The sequence below is a fragment of the Myotis brandtii genome, unplaced genomic scaffold, assembly GCF_000412655.1.
Source record: "Myotis brandtii unplaced genomic scaffold, ASM41265v1 scaffold191, whole genome shotgun sequence".
In the NCBI taxonomy this organism is placed as follows: Eukaryota; Metazoa; Chordata; class Mammalia; order Chiroptera; family Vespertilionidae; genus Myotis; species Myotis brandtii.
The window spans coordinates 8,025,167-8,047,830 of NW_005357115.1; the positions used below are offsets into that span (position 1 = coordinate 8,025,167).

General features: G+C 35.3%; 1 protein-coding gene across 1 annotated transcript in view; it reads left to right on the top strand.

Moving 5' to 3' along the window:
• Positions 1-22,664, top strand: part of GTF2A1L (general transcription factor IIA, 1-like) — a 93,512-nt gene that overhangs the window by 67,170 nt on the left and 3,678 nt on the right. Inside the window, exons 3-9 of the mRNA XM_005864817.2 lie at positions 1,427-1,528; positions 1,731-1,854; positions 8,141-8,196; positions 10,366-10,450; positions 11,707-12,296; positions 18,899-19,159; positions 21,047-21,136. Of these exons, the coding sequence (XP_005864879.1) occupies positions 1,427-1,528; positions 1,731-1,854; positions 8,141-8,196; positions 10,366-10,450; positions 11,707-12,296; positions 18,899-19,159; positions 21,047-21,136 (1,308 nt within the window). The remainder of the gene's footprint in view (positions 1-1,426; positions 1,529-1,730; positions 1,855-8,140; positions 8,197-10,365; positions 10,451-11,706; positions 12,297-18,898; positions 19,160-21,046; positions 21,137-22,664) is intronic.

Below are 22,664 nucleotides of genomic sequence, written 5' to 3' on the forward strand. Positions count from 1 at the left end.
CCCAGGATGGCCACACCCTCATGGGGTGAGGGTCCCCACTGGGGGGCTTGGCCAGCCTGCAAACAACCATCAGCCCCTCACCCAGGCTGGCCAGACACCCCAGCGGGGACCCCCACCCTGGAGGAGGTGTGGCAAGTCTGAAAACGGCCCTCAGCCCCTCACCCAGGCTGGCCAGGCACCCCTGCGGGACCCCCACCCTGATCTGGGACACCCTTCAGGGTAAACCAGCCGGCCCCCACCCATGCACCAGGCCTCTATCCTATATAATAAAAGGATTATATGCAAACTGACCCTAACAGCAGAACGACTGGGAATGACTGGTCACTATGACACACACTGACCACCAGGGGCAGACGCTCAATGCAGGAGCTTCCCCCTGGTGGTCAGTGCGCTCCCACAGGGGGAGCTCTGCTCAGCCACAAGCCAGGCTGATGGCTGCCAGTACAGCAGTGGTGGTGGCAGCCTCTCCCGCCTCCTCAGCAGCGCTAAGGATGTCCGACTGCAGCTTAGGCCTGCTCCCCGCTGGCAAGTGGACATCCCCCAAGGGCTCCCGGGCTGCCAGAGGGATGTCTGACTGCCAGCTTAGGCCCAATCCCCCCAGGGAGCGGGCCTAAGCCAGCAGGTGGACATCCCTCGAGGGGTCCCAGACTGTGAGAGGGCACAGGCCGGGCTGAGGGACCCCCCCAAGTGCACAAATTTTTGTGTACCGGGCCTCCTAGTATAGACATAAAAGCTTAAGTGTCCTGACAATGGGCTGGTAGCTATGATGTGCACCAACCACCATGGGGCAGATACTCAAGATTCCCAGGAGCTGCCCCCGGTGGTAGTGTGCTCCCACGTCACTCAGCTGACAGATGGGTGCCAGATACTGGGCTCACTGCTGGCGAGCGCAGCTGCAGTGGCACGAGCCTCTCCTGCGGACACTCCTGCTGTGCACCTGAGCGGAGGTGGTGGCAGGCGCAGTGGGTCGGGATGAGCAGGAGCAGCATGGTGCCCAGCCCGGGCTCGGGCTACTTCCTGGCTGCCTGCTGCTTCGCGCACTACTTTGTGCTGTGTGGGATTGACGCGGACAGTGGGCTGGAGCCCTATGAGCTGGTGGGTAATGCCAGACTGCAGCGGCGCTGAGGTCCACTGATCTCCGCAAGCTAGGCCGAGGGACCCCAACAGTGCATGAATCTGTGCACCGGGCCTCTAGTTATCTTATATTTTATTGTAGTCTTCTAACTCAGCCTTGTAGATATAGGCTGAGGCCTTAGGTCTGAATGTAACACAATTTATGGCAAGCACAAATGCATGCATACTGGAGGTAGGATGCACTTAGTTAAAATTCACGTGGTAGTTTGTCTTTAGAAAGTGTACACTGCATGTGTTTTTGGAATACATTCAAACTTGAGAATTTAAGACTTTAACAATTGCTTTTGTGTAGCCTAAACTCTACAGATCTGTAATTGAAGATGTGATTGAAGGAGTACGGGATCTATTTGCTGAAGAAGGTATAGAGGAACATGTCTTAAAAGACTTAAAGCAGGTTTGTCAATACAAGTTTCTCTGTCTTGTTGTTTTTCAGCTTATAAAACTGATAATTATAGTTTTAATCCCTTAATTATAGTTTAATACTTACCCATTCATTGTGCCATCAGCTGACATTTTAATTTTAAAAAGTAAAATAATAAATAAGTATTATAATGTTTTATTTTATTTGTTTAAAAGCAAAATTTTTTTATCTGCAGCTCTGGGAAACAAAGATTTTGCAGTCTAAAGCAACAGAAGACTTCTTCAGAAATAGCGTCCATTCACCTCTGTTCACCCTTCAGTTGCCACACAGCTTGCACCAAACATTGCAATCATCAACAGGTTGGATACAGTTAGTAAATTAGTACCATTTGGATCTTTAGACTAAATTCTCATTTGGTGGTGGTTTTGAATTAGGGTAATGTTCTTAAGGTGAGAGGGCTCAGACCTCAAAATCATTACCATTAAGTGAACACAGTTACCCCAAATAACTATTGACAAATAATCAGATTATTCAACTAATTTTTTTAAAATATTAAAAGTCCACAAAGGTGACAAAATCTTACTTCAGAGGAACAAGTTATATAATTTGTGGCTATCGGGAGTATGCTTTGGTTGTTTCAGAGAATTTGGTGAGTTCTAGTCAAGGAGTAATCCAGACACCTTTGTTGAAGAAGCAGAGGGATTGATGCGTGCTTGCATACCGTACTTGTGCATTCTTTCTCTTGGTTTCTGTATATATTATACATCTGTTAATGTATTGAAAGCAAAATGGAGAATTAACAAGAATGTGGAGGTTATTCAGGCTACCTCACTCTTTTGGATATATATAGTGATGGCTAGAAATTTACCATATGCATTTAATCTTTATTCTTGGACTTAGTGAATCTAGACCTCTGCTTTTAAGAGAAATATTTGTCCATATTATGTATATCATTTTAAACTGGAAAAGACTAGCTAATGAGAGATAAAACTATACTGTTATATCTTTCTAGCCCAGTGGTTCTCAACCTTGGCTGCACATTAGAATCACCTGGGAATCTTTTTAAAATTCTGATTTCTGGGCCTCATCCTCCGGAAATTCTGTTTCTTTGTTATGGGGTGGGGCCACAACATTAGTAACAAAGGAACAGAATATCCGGAGGTTGAGGCCCAGAAATCAGGATTTTAAAAAGATTCCCAGGTGATTCTAATGTGCAGCCAAGGTTGAGAACCACTGTTCTAGCCTTTATTCCTCTTTTCTTCTCAGATTCTTACAATATTTTATGTTACCCTAATGTGTGTGTGTGTTTCTAGCCATCTTTGTATATATCCAAAATGATGATGTAGCCTGAATAATCTCCATATTTTTGTTAACGCTCCATTTCCTGTGTGTGTGTCTGTGTAGACATATATGTGTGTAAACATGTACACATGCACACACATGTATACATGTACGAGTAGATGTTTATACAAACACACAGATGCAGCTACACACACAAATAGGTTTTATTGAGTTTACCTGAAATTCAATAGATTAACATTTGTAAGAGATGATTTTGGATTAGATTTTCAGTAATAACTAGATTGTTCATTGCATACTGGGGAACATTCACATGAAAATCACATGGGCCAAGGTGAAGAGAAAAATGGTAAGGAGGCTAGTACCTCATTTACAAAATGAGAGAATTTAAGTGTGGCAGCAATTATAACTTATTAAAAAAATGAAGTTAACAATAGATAGTGAATTACCAAACAAATTTTATCTAATGCTATATTTATAAAGTATAACTCTTCTCTATAAGAATTAGCCATGGCAGTTTTAATTACTAAGTTGACACATCGAAACATTTTCCATCAGTGTTGGATTTTTGGTTATGTTTTTGTTTTTAAACAAAATTTATTTTGTTAGGACATCCCTTTATTTTTCTATTTAAATAACATCTTTTTGAATTTTTTCTTTATTAAAGAACTTTAGAGATTTTTACTTAGGAGTGGCTTGGAGGATGGCAGGTGTGAGAGGAATAAAATACTTGACTGTCTTTTATCAAAAGCATAGTTAACACTTCTCAGGTTCTTTGTCGTTCAATATTGCAATACTTGATTTTGCCACAAGATGGTAATATTCACAGTAATTTAAACCACAAAGTAATTTTGAAACTAATATATCTAGTTGGTTTTCACTCACCACTTTTATTATTCTCTGTCTTAGAAGTTAGAATAATAGAAACAATTATATTTAAATAAGACAGTTTTTCTCATTTCTTCTACATCATTTATAATCATGTAGTTTAAGAGGAAGTATATATATCCTTTAAAAATGCATTTTGGGCCTTTTTCCTCTTCTTCATTTTTAGGTATCCTAAAAATAAGATTCTTAAAGCAAATAGCCTCATAAAATTGGTGTACTTCTTAATTATATCTTTCCATTGTATATTTTTAAAAGCTTGATTAAAATAACAAACTAATTTCTACAACCTTTTTATCTCTTGATAACAAGTTCAGATTAATTCTACAATACAATAAATCTTTGCCTTTGTCTCACCCTTTTAAACTTGTTTTCCCTATTATAGTTTCTCACTGTATTATCCATTTATTTAAGAAATTCTTGCATCTTCAGTTGTCAACTTTTTTGGGGCGTCTCAGGATTCCTTTATACTGTTAAAAATTGAGGACCTCAAAGAGCTTTTTTTAAAAAAAATCCTTACTCAAGGGTATGTTTATTGATAAGAGAGAGAGAGAGAGAGAGAGAAACACTGATGTGAGAGACAAACATGAGAGAGAGAGAAAGAGAGAGAGAGAGAGAGAGAAAGAAACATGATCATACCAGGGATCAAACCTACAACTTTGGTATGTGCCCTGAACAGGAATTGAACATGCAACCTTTTTTGGTGTATGGGATGCTGCTCCAACGAACTGAGTCACCCAGCCAGGGCTCAAAGAACTTTCTTTTATATGGGCTTTAAGTATCTACTTACCATATTAGAAATTAAAGCTGATAAATTTAAAAGTTATTGGTTTATTAATTTAAAAATCACCGTATGTTAACATAAAAACATATTTGTTAAAATGAGTTAAAATATATTTGATAAAACTATTTTTTTCAGAACAAAAATATTGAGTGAGAAGAGTGGCATTGTATTAATTTTCTGCAAATTTTGTTAATGTCTGGATTAATAAAAGACAACTGGATTCTCATATCTATTTTTAGTTCAATCTGTTGTGCTATGTGGTTTTAGCTACAGTATATGAAGAAAATCTAGCCTCCCACAGATAGATAATTGGAAAAAAAGGAGTATTTTAATAGTATTTTCAGATAATTTAATATTACACTAAAACTCAACAAGTGGTAGTGCAAGGTGGAATCTGAAACCATCAAGTGGACTTTTTATAATGTTAAAGTGCGCTGGTAGATCTTGCACTTTGAATGACTCTTTAATCCATGTGTAATTTTGTAACGTATTTGGTTATTTGGAAAATACTGGGTCACTGAGTTGTGCAATTGACACATCATTTGTTAAATAAGATTTAAAAAAATCATGTTCATTAATATCACCACATATCTTATTAGAAAAGTATTAGAAAGCTATCAAGCCCACTGTGGTGGATATAAAGTTTCAAAATTTCAATTTTTTGCTTGAAAATGTGAATTTTATCATTACCAAACAGATATTATCAGTTTGCTTTCCTTGAAGTAGTGGGTGTACTTAGTTCATTTTCAAAAATATGTCTGCCAAATACCTAAATCTGAATAACCATAGGTTCTGTCAGTTCTTTTTATTTTTTTATCCTCACCCAAGGATATATTTTTATTGATTTTTAGAGAGAAATGGGATTCTGTTAGTAATCTCAGAATAACAGGTGTAAACTAAGACTGTTCTGGGCAAATTGGGACATGTAGTCAACCTAATCTATTTCTAGGGCAATTTATGTCAGCTTCGGCTATTTGGTCTTTATATCACATGATCTTTTTCATGAAACCATCAGTCATTGTGGGAGGAAGTAAAGGAAGAACAGGTACAGAGAGAGGTTTGTGGTGGCTTTCATCTTTAAGTATTAAAACTCCTAAAGTTCAAGTATAAACTCTATATCTAGTAGTTCTTGAACTTAGATCTGGTGAAAATTTTAGCAATGCTGTTGATTCTTGAGATAATTTGAGTTAGAATATTCAGTTTGGTTAACATATGGAGACATCCATATATTAATGAGTAGTCACAAAGAGGAAATTGACTAGTCTTTGCACTTCTTGACCACGTGACTTCGTTATTAAGATTTGGAATGATTCAAAGCAGGACTAGGAATTGTAAAATTATTAACTATCTTAATGTAGCAAAGACTTTTTGGTGTAAAAGGAAAAATGCACTTATAAATGTGAATATTGTTATGCCATATTGTCTTTTTAAAAAAATATATTTATTGATTTCAGAGAGGAAGGAAGAGGGAGAGAGAGATAGAAACATCAATGATGAGAGAGAATCATTGATCGGCTGCCTCCTGCACTCCCCCTACTGGGGATCAAGCCCGCAACCCAGGCGTGTGCCCTTGGCCAGAATCCAACCAGGGACCCTTCAGTACGCAAGCCAACGCTCTATCCACTGAGCCAATCCAGCTAGGGCGCCATATTGTCTTTTTACAAAATTTCTTAAATTATGTTTATGGATTGAATTCTTTCTAAAGCACATTCTTTTGTGAAATTTAATATTTTAAAATATATACATGAAGACCAAAATTCTGACACTTTGTTTAACTAAAAACATGTATTCAGTTAAAACTTAATTGGTTATCAAAACCATCTTGAATATTTTGAAAAATGTGTTGCAGGAACATAAATTTATATGTAACATATATACATATACCAGTATATAATTTATGAACATATATAAATGGTGCATGTAACTTGTAAATTTAGTATCAAGCTTAAGTAGGAGCTGCATGAAACTTTACTATAAAATTCTGTTTGTTTATACTTTTATTCTGATGGCTATAAAGAAACTCTTAAAACTCTTACAGCTCTGTTTGATTTATATAACTATAGAGAATTACCCTTTAGGATTTATTGCAAGGTCTTTAAAAGAGGAACATTGTTGCTATTTTTCCTTAAGAAATTAATTTAATTGCTTCAGACAGTGTGTTAACAGATTTTTGTTTCCTCTCAGGCTATGGCTTAAGCTGTACCAGCTTAAGCTTTGCTCACTTCAGCTAATTAAGACTAATACCATTGTTTTCCTGCCACCACAATTCTTCCTAATTTAGCCTTTTTAAAAGAATGCCTGTTAATAAGCGAAGTCATAGATGAACAGAGGATAAAAATAATTTTGTGCTTCATTAACCATCAATCTATGTAGCCTCATGTTTGTTGTCTTAATGTGGAAAGAATGGTTTAAAAAATATTTGCTCTTCTGAGTTTTTTGTATATGATGGAACCATTCTAGTATCCGAAATAGATCTTGGGACAATTTTCCTTAATGTAGTATGTGAAAAAGGCCATATACATTTAATACCTTTGTGCTGCCTGAACATTCTGGTTTTTATTAAAGAAAAGGCAAAGTGATAATCTAACAGTCACATTCATCTAGGTAAAATGAACCTTGAGGTAAGGTTTAAGGTTACATTGATCAACTGAGATCCTTCTACTGTAATTACTATTTGTTTTTTAGACGATTTTTAAAATGATTACATTTACAGCCATTTGGCCAACCTTTGATTTTATTTTATTTTTTTTAAATATAGTTTATTGATTTTTTTACAGAGAGGAAGGGAGAGGGATAGAGAGTTAGAAACATCCATGAGAGAGCAACATGGATCAGCTGCCTCCTGCACACTCCCCACTGGGGTTGTGCCTGCAACCAAGGTACACGCCCTTGACCGAAATCAAACCCGTGACCCTTCAGTCTGCAGGCCGACGCTCTATCTGCTGAGCCAAACCGGTTAGGGCAGGCCAACCTTTTAGATACATTATAAATAATAAAGGGAAAGTTAGCATAGAAAATTGGTAGATAATAAAGAAAAGATATGAGATATCAGCTTTAATACAGGTTGAGTTGTTATTTCCCCAAGAATTTGTTCTTATATATATTTTTAAGCAGGCATACCTGTTTTATGCAAAGATTTCAGGAGACATGGTCTTATTTATTTCTACACCTACGTAGCTGTGCTTGTCTTACTTGGCTAAAGTACTGTAAATATTTTTTTATAAAATGAATCAATTGAAAGCTCTTTTGAACCTATAGAATTTAGGATAATTTGTATTGGATTATATATTTTTGCTCAACAGTACAATCTTTTGGAGATACACACTTTAACAAATATTACCTTTTCTCCCCTGTGAAATGTTGTAATGGAGATTTAGTGCTACATTGACTTACTAAAGATAATCTAGGTATTTATTGTGGCTTTCTATAATACAGTATACTTTATTAAAATGAAAATTTTCTTTTGGTATTTAAAGTAGGTTAGTTGTAAAGTCCTTAAAGTTGTTGGGAAAAATACAGTTAAATACTTTACCTCTCTTGGGGTCAGGAAGTTTAGAATTCACCATGGTCATACATGTTAGTAATGGAAACCAGTTTTAAAAAATAAGCTACACTTAGGAATTTTATTCATTTGGGAAATTCTAATGAATTGTATAATTATTTCATTTTCTATGCAGCTTCTTTAGTTATTCCTGCTGGTAGAACTCTTCCCAGTCTTACCACAGCAGAACTGGTATGTAGCTTATTTAAGATATATTTTAAAAGATATGTCCCACATTTAGTGAATGGTAGCAGAAAACTGGGCATAGATGTAATTCCTAATTCTCCATGTGAATAGGAAAGGATGTGGTAAAGGATGGGGAAACAGGAAAAATTTCTATAACAAAGATGTTGCGAAAACTCAGGAGTTCCAGAATTGACATTTTCTTATCAACCTTTTCTATCTTCCAGAGAAGTTATTAGCATCTACCAAGACTACACCTTCAAGATTATAATATTTCTGAAGTTACATTGTATGGAGTTTTAATACACTGTATAATGTTATATACTTGATGGATTCTAAATAGATAATTTTGATACAGTACTTTTTCTGATTTTTTTCTCCTTGGAGTTGAGCCACATCATAGTTAGTCCCTTGGCTTAAGTGGAGCATTTTGGTCATTTTTTTGCTTTTGTATAGTAGAAGTTAAAGTATAGATTCCCCACACATGATTTGAGGAAGAAAATAAAATTAAAACATGTATAGAAAATTGAGTAGTTTTCAGTGGGGAAAAATAGCATGCTTTGTCTTTTACCTTTTTTCTGTGGTACTGATGGTATATACCAGCCGTGGGCAAACTACGGCCCGCGGGCCGGATCTGGCCCGTCTGAAATGAATAAAACTAAAAAAAAAAAAAGACCGTACCCTTTTATGTAATGATGTTTACTTTGAATTTATATTAGTTCACACAAACACTCCATCCATGCTTTTGTTCCGGCCCTCTGGTCCAGTTTAAGAACCCATTGTGGCTCTCGAGTCAAAAAGTTTGCCCACCCCTGGTATATACTCTAGTAACTATTTTCATTTTCTTTCAGCCCATCAGCTACTTTTCTAGGGTAAATGGTTTAGTGGGCTATTTATTTCCATTTCCTCATAAAAAACAAACAAACTATACTGCTTCCAGGATATTTAGGAAGAATGGCACTGCTTTTGATAGGAGACTAATGAAGAAATGTCTCTGCCTTTGAAATTCATGGACATAACTTTTCTCCTGATTAAAGAAAAAATATTCTTCTTAAATTAAAAACAAATTTATAAAGTAAAAAGTGAAATAACCATGCAGTATTATGCCCAAAGATAACTGTTTTGTTTGATGTATACCCATCTAGACTTCTTTCATGAAAGTTATATTAGTTTTCAGGGTAAAAGTAGGATCATTCTCTGTATCATTTTTATAACTTATTTTCTTTTCTTAAATTTAGTAATTTGGGGTATTTTTTTCAATGCCAGTTAAATATTGATTAGTCTTAGTGGGTACATCACAGTTTAATTAACCAGTCTTGTTGATGGATATATAAATTATGTTTAGTTTTGTTCTAACATAACATCCCATTGTTATACCTGTAGATATACCCTATCTTTGTGTATTTGTGTGATAATCAGGTAATCAGGATAAATTCCTGGAAGTAGAATTTCTAGTTCAAAGATCATGCATGGTATAGGAAGTTTGCAATTTTCGTATATATTGCAAAATAGTTCTCCAAAAGAATTATATCATATACACGCATATAAGCAGTGGCCTGAGAGAATTTCTTTCTTTCTTTCTTTCTTTCTTTCTTTCTTTCTTTCTTATTTATTTATTTATTTATTTATTTATTTATTTATTTATTTATTTATAATTGCATCCTTACTAACATTGAGTGTTACTAATAGGTCTTTTAAATTATTTCAGGTCTGATAGGCAAAAATATTTGTCTTTTGATTTAGTATTAAAAAAATTTTAGACCCTAAAGTTTATTTCAAAACAAAAATTATTCACTATTATATCATCTACTTTAAAATACCATTTGTGATCAACTTACAGACTAGAGGACTATAAACAACTATGGTTCTTATATTTGACATCTTGAAGGTCAGTGGCCCAGATAAGACTATGTAGTGGGCAAGTTTTGAATTGGTGCTCATACTGTTAAGACTTAATGGATTTATTGCTAATAGCCATAGAACAGAATTCTTTTTATTCATAATGAGATTATTTGAATTAAATATAAAAAAGGTGTTTTTTAAAAGAGCTGAGATGTAATGTTAAGTGTTGTCAAACTGTTGTCCTGAATCAGATTTTTTGACCCTCTATGAGATCAGGAAGAAAAGATACAAGTAAAGCCCTTTTGTAACTTTCTAATATAAATTTTTCATATCTAGAGCACCGCAAACTCCAGTGCAAACTTTGCTTTTCCTGGTTATCCTATTCATGTACCAGCAGGTGTGACCCTACAGACTGCATCTGGTAAGAGTATAGTCTAAAAATGTTTTATTTTTAGCATTTGTATTGACTTCTGGATGGTAATATTGATGATTAAACTTCATACCAGAAATTATAAGAAATTTTAATAAAACTTGCTGTAAGTGTAATGATAAATGATGGTTATTATTGTTATGGAGGCAATCTACCATGAAAGACACTGTACTAGGCCTGTCCTGTATTTCATACTCAATTCTCTTTCCCTACATTGTATAAGATACTTTATACTCTGTATATGTTTTCCCTAATTCAAGTCAGTTATCTAAATTTTGATGAATACAAAATAATATATCTGGCCCAAGCTGGGTGGCTCCGTTGGTTGGAGTGTCATCCTGTACACCAAAAAGGTTGCAGGTTCAGTTCCCTGTCAGGGCAAATATATATGTTGTGGGTTTGACCCCCAGATCAGGCCTGGAGGCAACTAATTGATGTTCCTCCCTCCCTACCCACCTCCGTCTCCCCCTCAATCTTCTCCTCTCCCTCTCTCCCTCCCTCTCCCTTTTTTCTTCTTTCTCTAAAATCAATAAACATAGGTGAGGATTAAAATAAAATAAAAAACCATATCTGTGTCTCTGTTAGGTCTAATCAAGAAAAACTAAAGATTATGTTGAGCAACCTTTGTCTCCTTCTTATTGGAGATTGTATGGCATAATAGAAAGAATATCCAAAATGTTCAAATAATTCTTAACTTGAAAGAGAATTATATCTATTCTTTGGGTTGTTGTAAAGTTTAAGCAAAATACTTAACACAATGCTCAAAAAATAAATTTCGTCTTTTTAGTTTTATTTTAAAGGAAAGAGAGGAGAAATTTGATAACTTTTGAAATTAATAAACTCTTTTTGGGTAGCCTTCTCTTATAATTGTTATATGGTATCCTATATCTTAAATATATGAAATATATTCTCCATGGTTATGTTTGTTAAAATCCCAATTTTGGGTTGGTAACACAGTAATTTATCAAACAATGGGAGAGGCTTGTGGAGTAAATATTGGTGGTTTATATGTATTTCAAAATGTGCCATATAAGCAATAGTGGGAAAAGGCTAGAGTTAAGCAAGACATATTTAATTTTTAAAAATGAGCAATACATATGTATTCTAGAAAATACAAAAAAAGCAAGCTCTTAGAGATAACCACTGTTAACATATTGATATATTTCCTCCCAGCCTGTTGTACATGTTGTATTTTAAAGGAAATTAGGATTCTATTGTTCTTATAGTTTTGATATCTCCTTTTTAAGGTTACCTTTATAAAGTCAATGTACCAATTGCGGTGACACAGACTTCTGGAAGAGCAAGTATTCTTCAGCATCCAATTCAGCAAGTATTTCAGCAGCTCGGGCAGCCTTCAATAATACAGACCAGTGTTCCACAGTTGAATCCATGTTCTCTTCAAGCAGCTATTGAAAAATCACAGAGAATGGAAACTGTGCTCCAGCAACCCACAATTCTTCATTCTGGGACAGTGGATAGGAAGCATTTAGAAAATGCCACCAGTGATATACTTGTACTTCCTGGAAATGAGCATAAAATCATGTCTGAAGCTTTGTTGAGTCAACCAGCAAGCTCTCAGTATGTCAGTCTTCCTGGTGTTGGAGTTCCTCCACAGGTCTCTCAAAGAGATGCCAATGTGGAGCCATTGCTCAGTGTTTCAGCTAGTGGGACTCAAAATCTGCATGGTGGGCCCATCGCCACAGGCCCTCAGGGGGCTCAGCACCAGCACTCATCTGATGGTCAGCTTCATTTTCTTAAAAATAGGATGTTGGGATGTGATTCTGTGAAGCAGCCAAGAAATACAGAGGAGCCCAGCAGCCTACCTGTCTCAGAGAAGGTATTAGGGGATAAGCAATGGCCAGTAATTAGACATTAAAATGTAAGGTTCCTTAGAAGTATGTATGTTTCTTTAGAAAATTGTTTTTTAAATTGTTTTTACTATAACTATTAGTTTTTAAAGTATTCATGCTCAGAATTTCTAAACTTTTAATTTCAATTAATAAATTAGAATATTTCTTTAAAGAAAATGCATTGTTTTAAGATAATCAATTTTACCTCTCCCTTAACATGGTGAGAATTGTTTTTGTCTGCAGATAATATGTAAAGGACCAAGAAATCCATTCTAGTAATTAAACAAATATTTAGGGGAAATTCATTGTCATACTTAAAATACAAAAAAGGTCCAAAGTGGTTTTTTTCTTGCTCTACCTAATTTTCTTAAACTCCCATATGAAAATTTTCTCTATATGAGGAATTATCTTCTAGTAGATACTTTGTTCCTCTCTGCTTGCTAAAATACTAGTTAACATAATTTATTTTGGAATTCAAACCACTGAAAAATAGTTTCTAATTAACTTTCCATATTGAAAATAGGTTTTGATTATTTTCAAGGAATTCATAGTGATGACAGAAAGATTCATGGGGAATTTTGGATGGTAAAATAAAAGATATCATCTTTTTTTTTTTACACATGTGAAATATGTCATAGATTACTCCACTTACCCAATTTTTAGTGACAGAGGACAAATAGTTAAAGGTTTGTGTTTCTAGCTAATGGTTTGGTGGTCCTCTAGAACTGCTGTACAAGTCTGTACAAGTTAAGTGTCACCTTAACATTTTCATAGGTAGAAGGGGAAGGCTATGCGTACAGTAAAGGATAACCAAAGAAAAAGACTATAAGAAACTATTTGACCTGTTTTAGAATGTTTCAGATGTTTGAGGAAGCCTGTTCAAATTTTTTTAGCAAGTCTATTTCTAGTTTAGTTTTGGCATAAAGTATTAAGATTAAAGTGTTTTTTAAGTATTTATTATATTTTCCAAATACTATAAAAATTTATGAAATGTAGGCTAAACTCATAATTATGAAGCAGTGTTTGTTTCCATCACTTACAATTTTTAGAGGTATTTTTCTCCTGGACTCTGTATGAACTTTGCAGATTTCTGGTGTGATGATTCAAGGACTTAGTCTACTGTTACTTATTAGATATCACCTTGTACTTTGTTCTAATATGGGGAAATAGATTAGTTAAGGGAGCTTAATCAAGGATTGTTTAGGGGATAGTGGTTGAGAACTTAAGCTTTGTAGTCACAATAGGTTTAAATTCCAGATTCACCACTTTTATCTTTTTGAACTGGGTATAAAACCAACCTCATACTTTTAGGATTATCAGAGATGATGTATATAGAGTTTTTAAATAGCTTCTGGTGCCATATTAAGCTTTATAGTAGTGCTATTATGCTTTACTAGAGGCCTGGTGCACGAAATTCTTGAAGGGGGGCGGGTCCCTCAGGTGGCCTGTGCTCTCTCGCAGTCTGGGAGCCCTCGGGGGATGTCTGACTGCCGGCAGTCAGACATCCTTAGTGCTGCCATGGAGGCGGGAGAGGCTCCTGCCACTGCTGCAGCGCTTTTGGCTGAGGAGCCCTCCCCCTGTGGGAGCACACTGACCACCAGGGGGCAGACGCTCAATGCAGGAGCTGCCCCCTGGTGGTCAGTACGCGTCATAGCGACCGGTCGTTCTGCCATTTGGTCGATTTACATATTAGCCTTTTATTATATAGAACTAGAGGCCCAGTGCACAAAAATTTGTGCACTCGGGGGGAAGGGAGGGTCCCTCAGCCCGGCCTGTGCCCTCTCGCAGTCTGGGACCCCTCGGGAGATAACGCCCTGCTGGCTTAGGCCTGCTCCCGGGTGGCAGAGGGCAGGCCCAATCCCTAGGTGCAGCCCCATCTTGGCTGTCAGTTAATTTGCATATCTCCCTGATTAGCCAATGGGAAGGGTAGCGGTCGTACGCCAGTTACCATGTTTCTCTTTTATTAGTGTAGATGGGCATGTGGTATATTGGGTAACTTTTCATATAACTTGTTGGTTTAGTATTAAAATAGATCTGTATTTAAAACACAGTCCAAACATTCAAAATTTACTTTATTATTTTTTTAAATTTACTGTCGGATTTCTTTAAAATAGTTCTTAATCTGGTGAAGTTTATGCTAATATAATTTTCAAAAAATTTATAAATAGCTTTTTTTTGTAAGTAGCTTTTCAGAAATTCTTATTGCAAGTTAAAATTAGCTATAATTGTTTATTTTTCTTGCATAGACTGCCAGAGATCTTACGTTTCTATGTAAATTTAACATTCGTACTGTTTCATACATATATTCCTGACAATTTTTGATGAGCTCCTATTTTAAAATCTATGTTACTACTATGTTAAGTTTTTCCTCGGCGTAGGACTTTTGTTTTAGAATCTTATAATGCCATGGAGAACTATGGAGCTATAATGCCATGAAACTCGGGTCTTTATTAGAACTCCAAAAAATAGGATTAGGAGAGAAATGGTATGGTAGTGTATCTTCCTTAATTCCTTTTTATCTCTTGCCTTTCCTTCTCAAACCATTCTCATGGCCCCAAGTTCAAATACTGTCATTTCTGCTTCCTTATCTTGTAATTATTTGCCTTTCTAACTGTATGCTTATAGTTCCTTCATGAGCTCCTCTTCTTTATCTGCCCTTCCTATTTCCTAAGGATCTAGCCTCAGCTCATTTCTTTTCTTCATGTTTTCCCTGGGCAATCTCATGTATTATCATAGTTTTAACTACCACCTATTTGTTGATGATTATACTTTCAACCCTATTACTCCTCTGAGCTTCATTCTTGTATCTGCCTTGTAGATAGCTCTACTAGAAGGTCACAATAATTCATTGTTCTTCATCAGAGATATTGCATGGTACCACTGCCCACCTGGTGTCACAAGCTAAGGACTAAAATTACCTTTTGGCTCTTTTTTCTCCTTTTATTATGTACTTTTAAAAAACTATTTTGTGAATGTGGGAAAATATATATAACACAAAATTATATCATTTTAACCATTTCAAATGCATAGTTCCATACTTTTTTAGGTGTGTAGCATTAAGGACATTCACATTGTTGTACACCCATCAACACTACCCATCTCCAGAACTTTTCATCATTTCAAACTGAAATTCTGTACCCACTAAACAAATAACTCCTCATTACCCACCCCATCCACCCAGTTTCTGGTAACTTCTGTTCTACTTTCTATCTCTATGAATTTGACTATTCTGTGTAACTCCTAAGTGAAAGCAGACTGCCTTATTTTACTTAACATAATATTAGTTTTTTTTATTGGTTTCAGAGAGGAAGGGAGAGAGAGAGATAGAAACAATGATGAGAAAGAATCATTGATGGGCTGCCTCCTGCATGCCCAAACCAGGCATGTGCCTGATCAGGAATCAAACCGTGACTTTCTGGTTCATAGGTTGATGCTCAATTACTGAGCAATGCTGGCTGGGCTACTTACCATAATATTTTAAGGTTCTTCCATGTTGTAGCCTATGTCAGAATTTCATTCATTTTAAAGGCTGAATCATGTAATTTTGATAACTTTTAAAACTAAAAATTTCTGGAATCTGTTCCCTTTTCATACCTACTGCCATTGCCCTAATTGCTTCTTATTTGGGTTAACATAGTCGTTTCATAATTTATTAGCCTATAGTCTTTGCTATTTTTCACTCTACTCTTCCCAGTTCATCCATCCTAGAGGTTAAAGGATTAGGCTTCAGAGATCAGAATTACTTTGAATCCATCCTCTGTCCCTTAATAACTGTGTGAATTGGACAAGTTACTGTTTTCTCATATGTAAAATAAAGATAATAGTATCTACCATAGAGTTGTAGTGGTGAGAGGAATACATGAGATAATCAATGCGAAGTGCTCAGCAGGACACTGCCTAGCACATGGTAAGTGCTCAATGAATATTAACTATTAATTTCTGTTCCTTAAGGCTACCAGAGATTTATCCAAAGTGCAGTCTCTACTCAAATCACTGACTGCTCATCACCTAAAGGATAAAGTTTAAGCTCCTTAATGTGGCATGAAAGGACCTCCATCTTCTTTCTCAGTTAGAATTTGTTATTTACTCCTCCTTTATTTCATGCCTACTACGTTACTAGGAATACCAAGCTAACTATAAGCGAATCTCTTTGTTGACCTTGTTTCCTGCCCCTCTTTTTGCCTTTATTATCCTCTGCTTGGTGCTTGGATTTTCTTCCCACTATCCTTTCCTCTGGTTAATTCCTACTGACCCATTTATTACTTCCTTCAGAAATCTTACTTTAATATCTACCCCCTCTCTCTTCATTATCTGGGAATGCCTTAATTTCTCAATTATTTTTGCAGGACAGTTTTGCCAGATATAAAATTCCTGATTGACAGTCTTTTCTTTCAGCACTTTACTAGTAAACATATCTATCATCCATTGCCTTCTGGCATTCAAAGTTTCAGCTGATGAATCTGTGTGTTAGCTTTTTGATAATCTCTTGTATGTGATGAGTTGCTTTTCTCGTGCTGCTTTAAATAGTATTGTTTTATTTTATTATTATTTTTCTTCTCATTTTATTTATTTATTTATGTACCTTTAAAGCAATTTATCTTTATTGTTGAAAGTATTACAGATGTCTCCTTTCCCCCCCCATTGTCTCCCTCCCCCTCCCCCCCAGGCCCTTCACCTCCTTATTATCTGTGTCCATGGGTTATGCATATGAGTTCTACAGTTAATCTCTTCCTGGCCCTCCTCCCCTCTTTAAATTTTAATTTCCAATTGTTTATTGCTACTATATAGACATAAAATTAATTTTTGTAAGTTGACTTTTATCAGTCTGAATGTTTACGTTCCTCTCCATTCTTATGTTGAAATCCTAACTCCCAAAGGTATTAGTAAGTAAAAGGTGAGGCCTTTGGGAGGTTATGAGCATGGAGTCCTCATGATTGGGATTAGTTGCTTTTTAAGAGAGACCACACAGCCCTGGCCGGTTTGGCTCAGTGGATAGAGAGAGCGTTGACCTGCAGACTGAAGGGTCCCAGGTTCGATTCCTATCAGGAGCACATGCCTATGTTGCAGGCTTGATCCCCAGTAGGGGGCATGCAGGAGGCAGCCAATCAAGGATTCTCTCTCATTCATGTTTCTATCTTTCTCCCTTCCTCTCTGAAATAAAATACATATATATTAAAAAAGAGATCACACAGAGCTCCCTAGCCTCTCTGCCATGTGAGGACATCATGAGAAGGCACTGTCTTATGAACCAGAAAGTGGGCTGTCATCAGATACCAAATCTCCTAGTACCTTGATCTTGGACTTCCCAGCCTCCATAAGAAGTAAATTTCTGTTGTTTATAAGCTACCTAGTCTATGGTATTTTGTTATAGCAGCCAAAATAACTGATAATTTCCTATCTTTCAATGTCTTCAGGATCTATGGCATCACCTCTTTTTAAATTCCTAGTATTGTTTATCTGGCTTCTCTCTTTTTTTCTTTGTCATTCTGGCTAGAAGCTTATTGATTTTATTAATCTTCTCAAAGAATGAACTTTTAGTCTAATTGACTTATTTTTTCCTGCTCTTTCATTTATTTATTTATTTATTTATTTATTTATTTATTTATTTATATCTCATTAGTTCCTTGTTTGCTGTGAGCTTAATTTGGTCTTTTCTTTCTACTTTCTTAAGGTGGATTTCAGGCCATTGCTTTGAAACGTGCTTCTTTTTTAAATATAGTAATTCAGTGCTATAAATTTCTCTCTACGCACTGCTTTAGCTACTTCTCACAAGTTTTGAAATGTTATGTTTTGTTTGCATTTAATTTAAATTGTTCTAATTTCTCTTGTGACTACTCTAATTACTCTTTGACTCATGGATATTGAGAAATGTGTTTTTTAATTTTTAAATCTTTGGGGATTTTTTGTTACTGGTATCTGGTTTAATAATTCCTTTGTGCTCAGAGAACATATTTTGTGTGTGTTAAATTTGTCAAGATTTGGTGTATGGCCCAGAATATGGTCCATCTTGGTGAATATTCTGTAAACTGCATCTTGGGGTACAGTTTTCTATAAATGTTAATTTGGTTAACTTATCGTTAATTATGTTATTCAGGTTTTCTACACCCTTACTGAATTTCAGTCTACTTTTTCTGTCGATTACTGAGAGAGGAGTATTGAATTTTCTAACTACAATTTTGGATTTTTCTGTTTCTTTGGCTTATTTCAGTTAGGATAATCCTTTATATTTTTCATTTGTTCACTGAGCATTATATCTCTTGTCCTTTCTACTTCATGAGTTATTGTTTAAAGTAATGTGAAATATTTAAAAGCTAACAGGTACTATATAAATTTAAGTAAGTTATATAAACACTGGTAAATGCTATCTTAAAGCAGGGAACTCATTTGCTGTCTATAGGTGACTGTGAGTAGGTTTATAATTTTAAAATTATTCCTATGTTTTATTCAAAATTAGGGAATATCATCTTACAGGAAAGATTTAAAGTGACCACTTGTGAGATGTTTAAGTAATTTTATATTTTGTATGATTCAATGTTTTAGACACATTGTTTGACTTGAAAAACTTCATTGCATTTCTTTCTCTTTTTAGGATTATAATTCTCAGATGGGTTTAAGCATTCAGGTACCTGATGAAGATATTTATGAAATAATTCAAATAGATGGAACTGGTGATACATCTTCCAATGATGAAATAGGAAGTACAAGAGATGTAGATGAGCATGAAGTTCTAGAGATTATTGATGCAGGAGACCTGAAGGTGCTTGAAGGAGAAGCTGATAACATATCAAATGGAGATTCAACTACTAACAGTAGTGATAACGAAGACCCTCAAATAGACATTGTGGAAGAGGTGAGCAGTACTTTTGAGTTGAAACTTTCTTTATTCAATTTATAACATTTGTACTTTCATATACTTTGGAACCAAGAGGAATAACAATTAAGATTAACTTTGTCTTTAGTGTTAAAATGAGACTTATTTGTATGCTAATATTTAAACTTTTAATCTGAAACTTGTAATTTACACCAGTAGTAACTATTTAGGAATCGGCTACTATAGTTGTTGATCTTAACATCTTGCTGACCGTGTTTCTGTGTCTGAATGCTGCTGACAGGTCACGAGTTAACTTCTGTCTTTTTCTCAACTCGTCAGTCAGTATTTCCAGAGACATGACAAGCAATACATCTAATTCTTTTCATCCATTTATTATTATGGCAAAAGTTTTTTTAAAGACATGTCGCAGCAGAGAGGAATGTTTGAGCAAATTATGTACAGCCACTTTGTCTGATTGTCCAAGTGACTTTGGTAGTCAGTTGAAAGATAGTACTTTATCAGAAGATAGTAATGAGTCTGACATTAGACCATCACGAAGGCAAAAGAGAAATGTGATAGTATTTGACAGTGAAAGTAATTCCAAAGAAGAATGGGCAAAAAAAAAAAAGATATTTTACCAGCCTTGGAGGGTTATAAAAATATTTCAAGCATAACTGTTCAGCTTGAGGACCCACAAAGTATAAGTGAAGTAACCAATTTATTTTTTGATAAGGATTTTTTCGATCTCATTACTTCTCAAATCAATTTATACCAGTACTAAATGGAAAAATACCACAAAGCCTCTGCTAAAACTTCAACATGGACTGAATTACTTATATGGATATAAAGAAATTTCTTCATTTAATTATATTGATGAGACTAACAAGCCAGAATGGGAGGATTACCAGTCAACTGATCCTTTACTTGTTCACCCATATTTCCAAAAACTGTGACTAGAAAGAGATTCAAGCAAATACTTACATTCTTAATGATAATTCACAAACAACATGTAACACAGACCGTTCTTACAAAGTCAGACCTCTTTTGGATCACTATCTCGAAATTTAAATCTTTTTATATACCAAAACAGCAGTTATCACTTGAGGAAGTAATGATTCCATGGAGAGGACGCCATCAGATTCAAGACATATAATCTGGCAATAAAATATGGAATTTTAGTAAGAATGCTTTGTGAAAGTGAGAGTGGCTGTGATTGCAACTTCAAGATATATACAGGTGAAGGCAAAAAGTTACAACAGACTATATTATCTATCTTACAGCCTTTTCTTGGTTCTTGGCATCATATTTACCAACATAATTACTACAACAGCGTGTCTACAGCTTAACTACTCTTGAAGAACAAAACACTGGTCTGTGGAACAATAAGGGGAACTGTGGGTTGCTAAAACTAATAAAAGAAAAGTAGCCAGTTGCATGGGCAAGTTCTGGCTCGAAATAGCCTGTCAACAGGTGTTAACTAGAGATTGTGGGAAGTTTAGGGGATGGAAGTGTAGGTAAAGAAGGCAGCCAGGACAGAGGCATATGGTATCTACTCTAATCCTAATAAATGTACCAAAATTTTTATGGAACATGGTAATTAAGAAGCATGTAAGTAGTAGTAACTGTCATTTATGATGTTCTTGCATATGTTCCAGGTATCATATTAAGTCTTATCTGCCTTACATTATTTAACATTTCCACTGCCTTATGGGTCTTATTATTAACCTCATTTTTTTCAGATGAGAAAACTGAGATATGAGGAGTTTTAATAATTTGCCAAAGATCAGTAGTCAACCTCAGGCTCTTTGACTTTTAAGTACACTACTGTTCTGACTCTCTAAGATATATGTACATATGCCTACTTTTAAAAAATTCAAAGCATCATTAAATTCCTTAACGTGACCATCTTTCATCTTTCATCTTTAGGACCCCTTAAATTCTGGAGATGATGTTAGTGAACAGGATGTGCCAGACCTGTTTGACACGGATAATGTAATTGTCTGTCAGTATGACAAGGTACTGTATTCATTTTTTAGACTTTGGGTTTATTAATTGCATTAATAGTAGAAAGGTGTGTAAAATGATGGGGAATATGATGGTGAATTATAGTTCACAGTTAAATTAATCTTGAAATAGCTCATTAATTGTATAAATTTGCAGGGTCTCAGTGATACAAAAAAGTGGTAGTCCTTGTCTAAAGAAGGCGAGAATCTTATTGAAACAAGATGTTTCTGTATGGAATAATAGAATGGCATGAAATAAGATGGTAGGTAAATCAAAAGCTAAAATATGTGACAGATAAATCAAATGCTAAGATGAGTGGCATGTAAAACAGTTGCCCAAATATGTACATACATATTGCTAAGATATTGTACATACAATAAGCCCTAAAAGTGGCTAGGAGATATAAGAAATCATTTGTAGTTGGAATTCTTTACAAATCCTTCATGAGTGATGTGAGGTTTTGAAATAGTCTTGAATGATTTATAGGATATAGGTAAGTGTAGAGAGTAGGCATTTAGAGTAGAATAGCCTGATAAAAAGGCAGAGATATGAATGCATGTAGAATGTACAAGGGACAGTGAAGGATAGCTCTGCCTTGACTAAAGTGTTCTCCTTTTGGATGTGTTAGGAAATGAGGCTGGGTGGGAAACAAAGTTGTGAGCAGGTTGGAAAATCCAAAATCCTGGTAGGAGAAATCCAAACTTGATTTGATGGGCATTGGTTTTCTGAGAATGTTATTGAAAAAATTGTAATTGGGTTTAAAAACTGGCAGTGTTTGATGATTTGAAAGAGGAAAATAGTAAGAACAGAGATAGTGCATACGTGAAGTAATCAGAACCAGACTAAGGGTGGCAGTAGACCATGGAAGAGTCAAAGATTATGATGAAAGAATCAGTGGGCCTTGGTGATTAGCTGGATATTAGAGAATGATTGACAAGGGAGAGTTGAAGGCATCTCTCAAGTTTTAAGCCTAGAAATTAAGTTAGTAGTAATTTAACTGTAGTAACTAAAATAGAATACTCTTTTTTTCTTTTTTTAAAAAACACTATAATGTGATTATGTAGTAGAATTATCAGTTTTTGTCCTTATACATATTTACATTTATTTTTTAGAAGATTTGAGATGTAATTCACAAATTACACAGTTTACCTAATTAAAGTATATAGTTCAATGGTATTCAGTACATTCATGGATATGTGCAATCCTTAACACAATCAATTTAGAACATTTTCATCACCTTGAAAAGAAACCTCATGCCCATTAGTTCTCACTACTACAGGCTGTTCAAAAAAATGTATATATACAATGTCTGTAGAGTCTATTATATTTTGAAAATGAAATGTATTCAAGATGTGAATATGTTTTTTTGGGACACCGTATAGATCTCCTTATTTCTTCCCAGCCCCTCTGCCAGGCCTGAGGAACCATTAATCTACTTCCTGTCTCTTAAGATTTCCCTATTCTGGAGTTTCATATGAAAGAAATCATGTAATATGTGGTCTATTGTTACTGGCTTCTTTACTTTACACAGTGTTTAAAG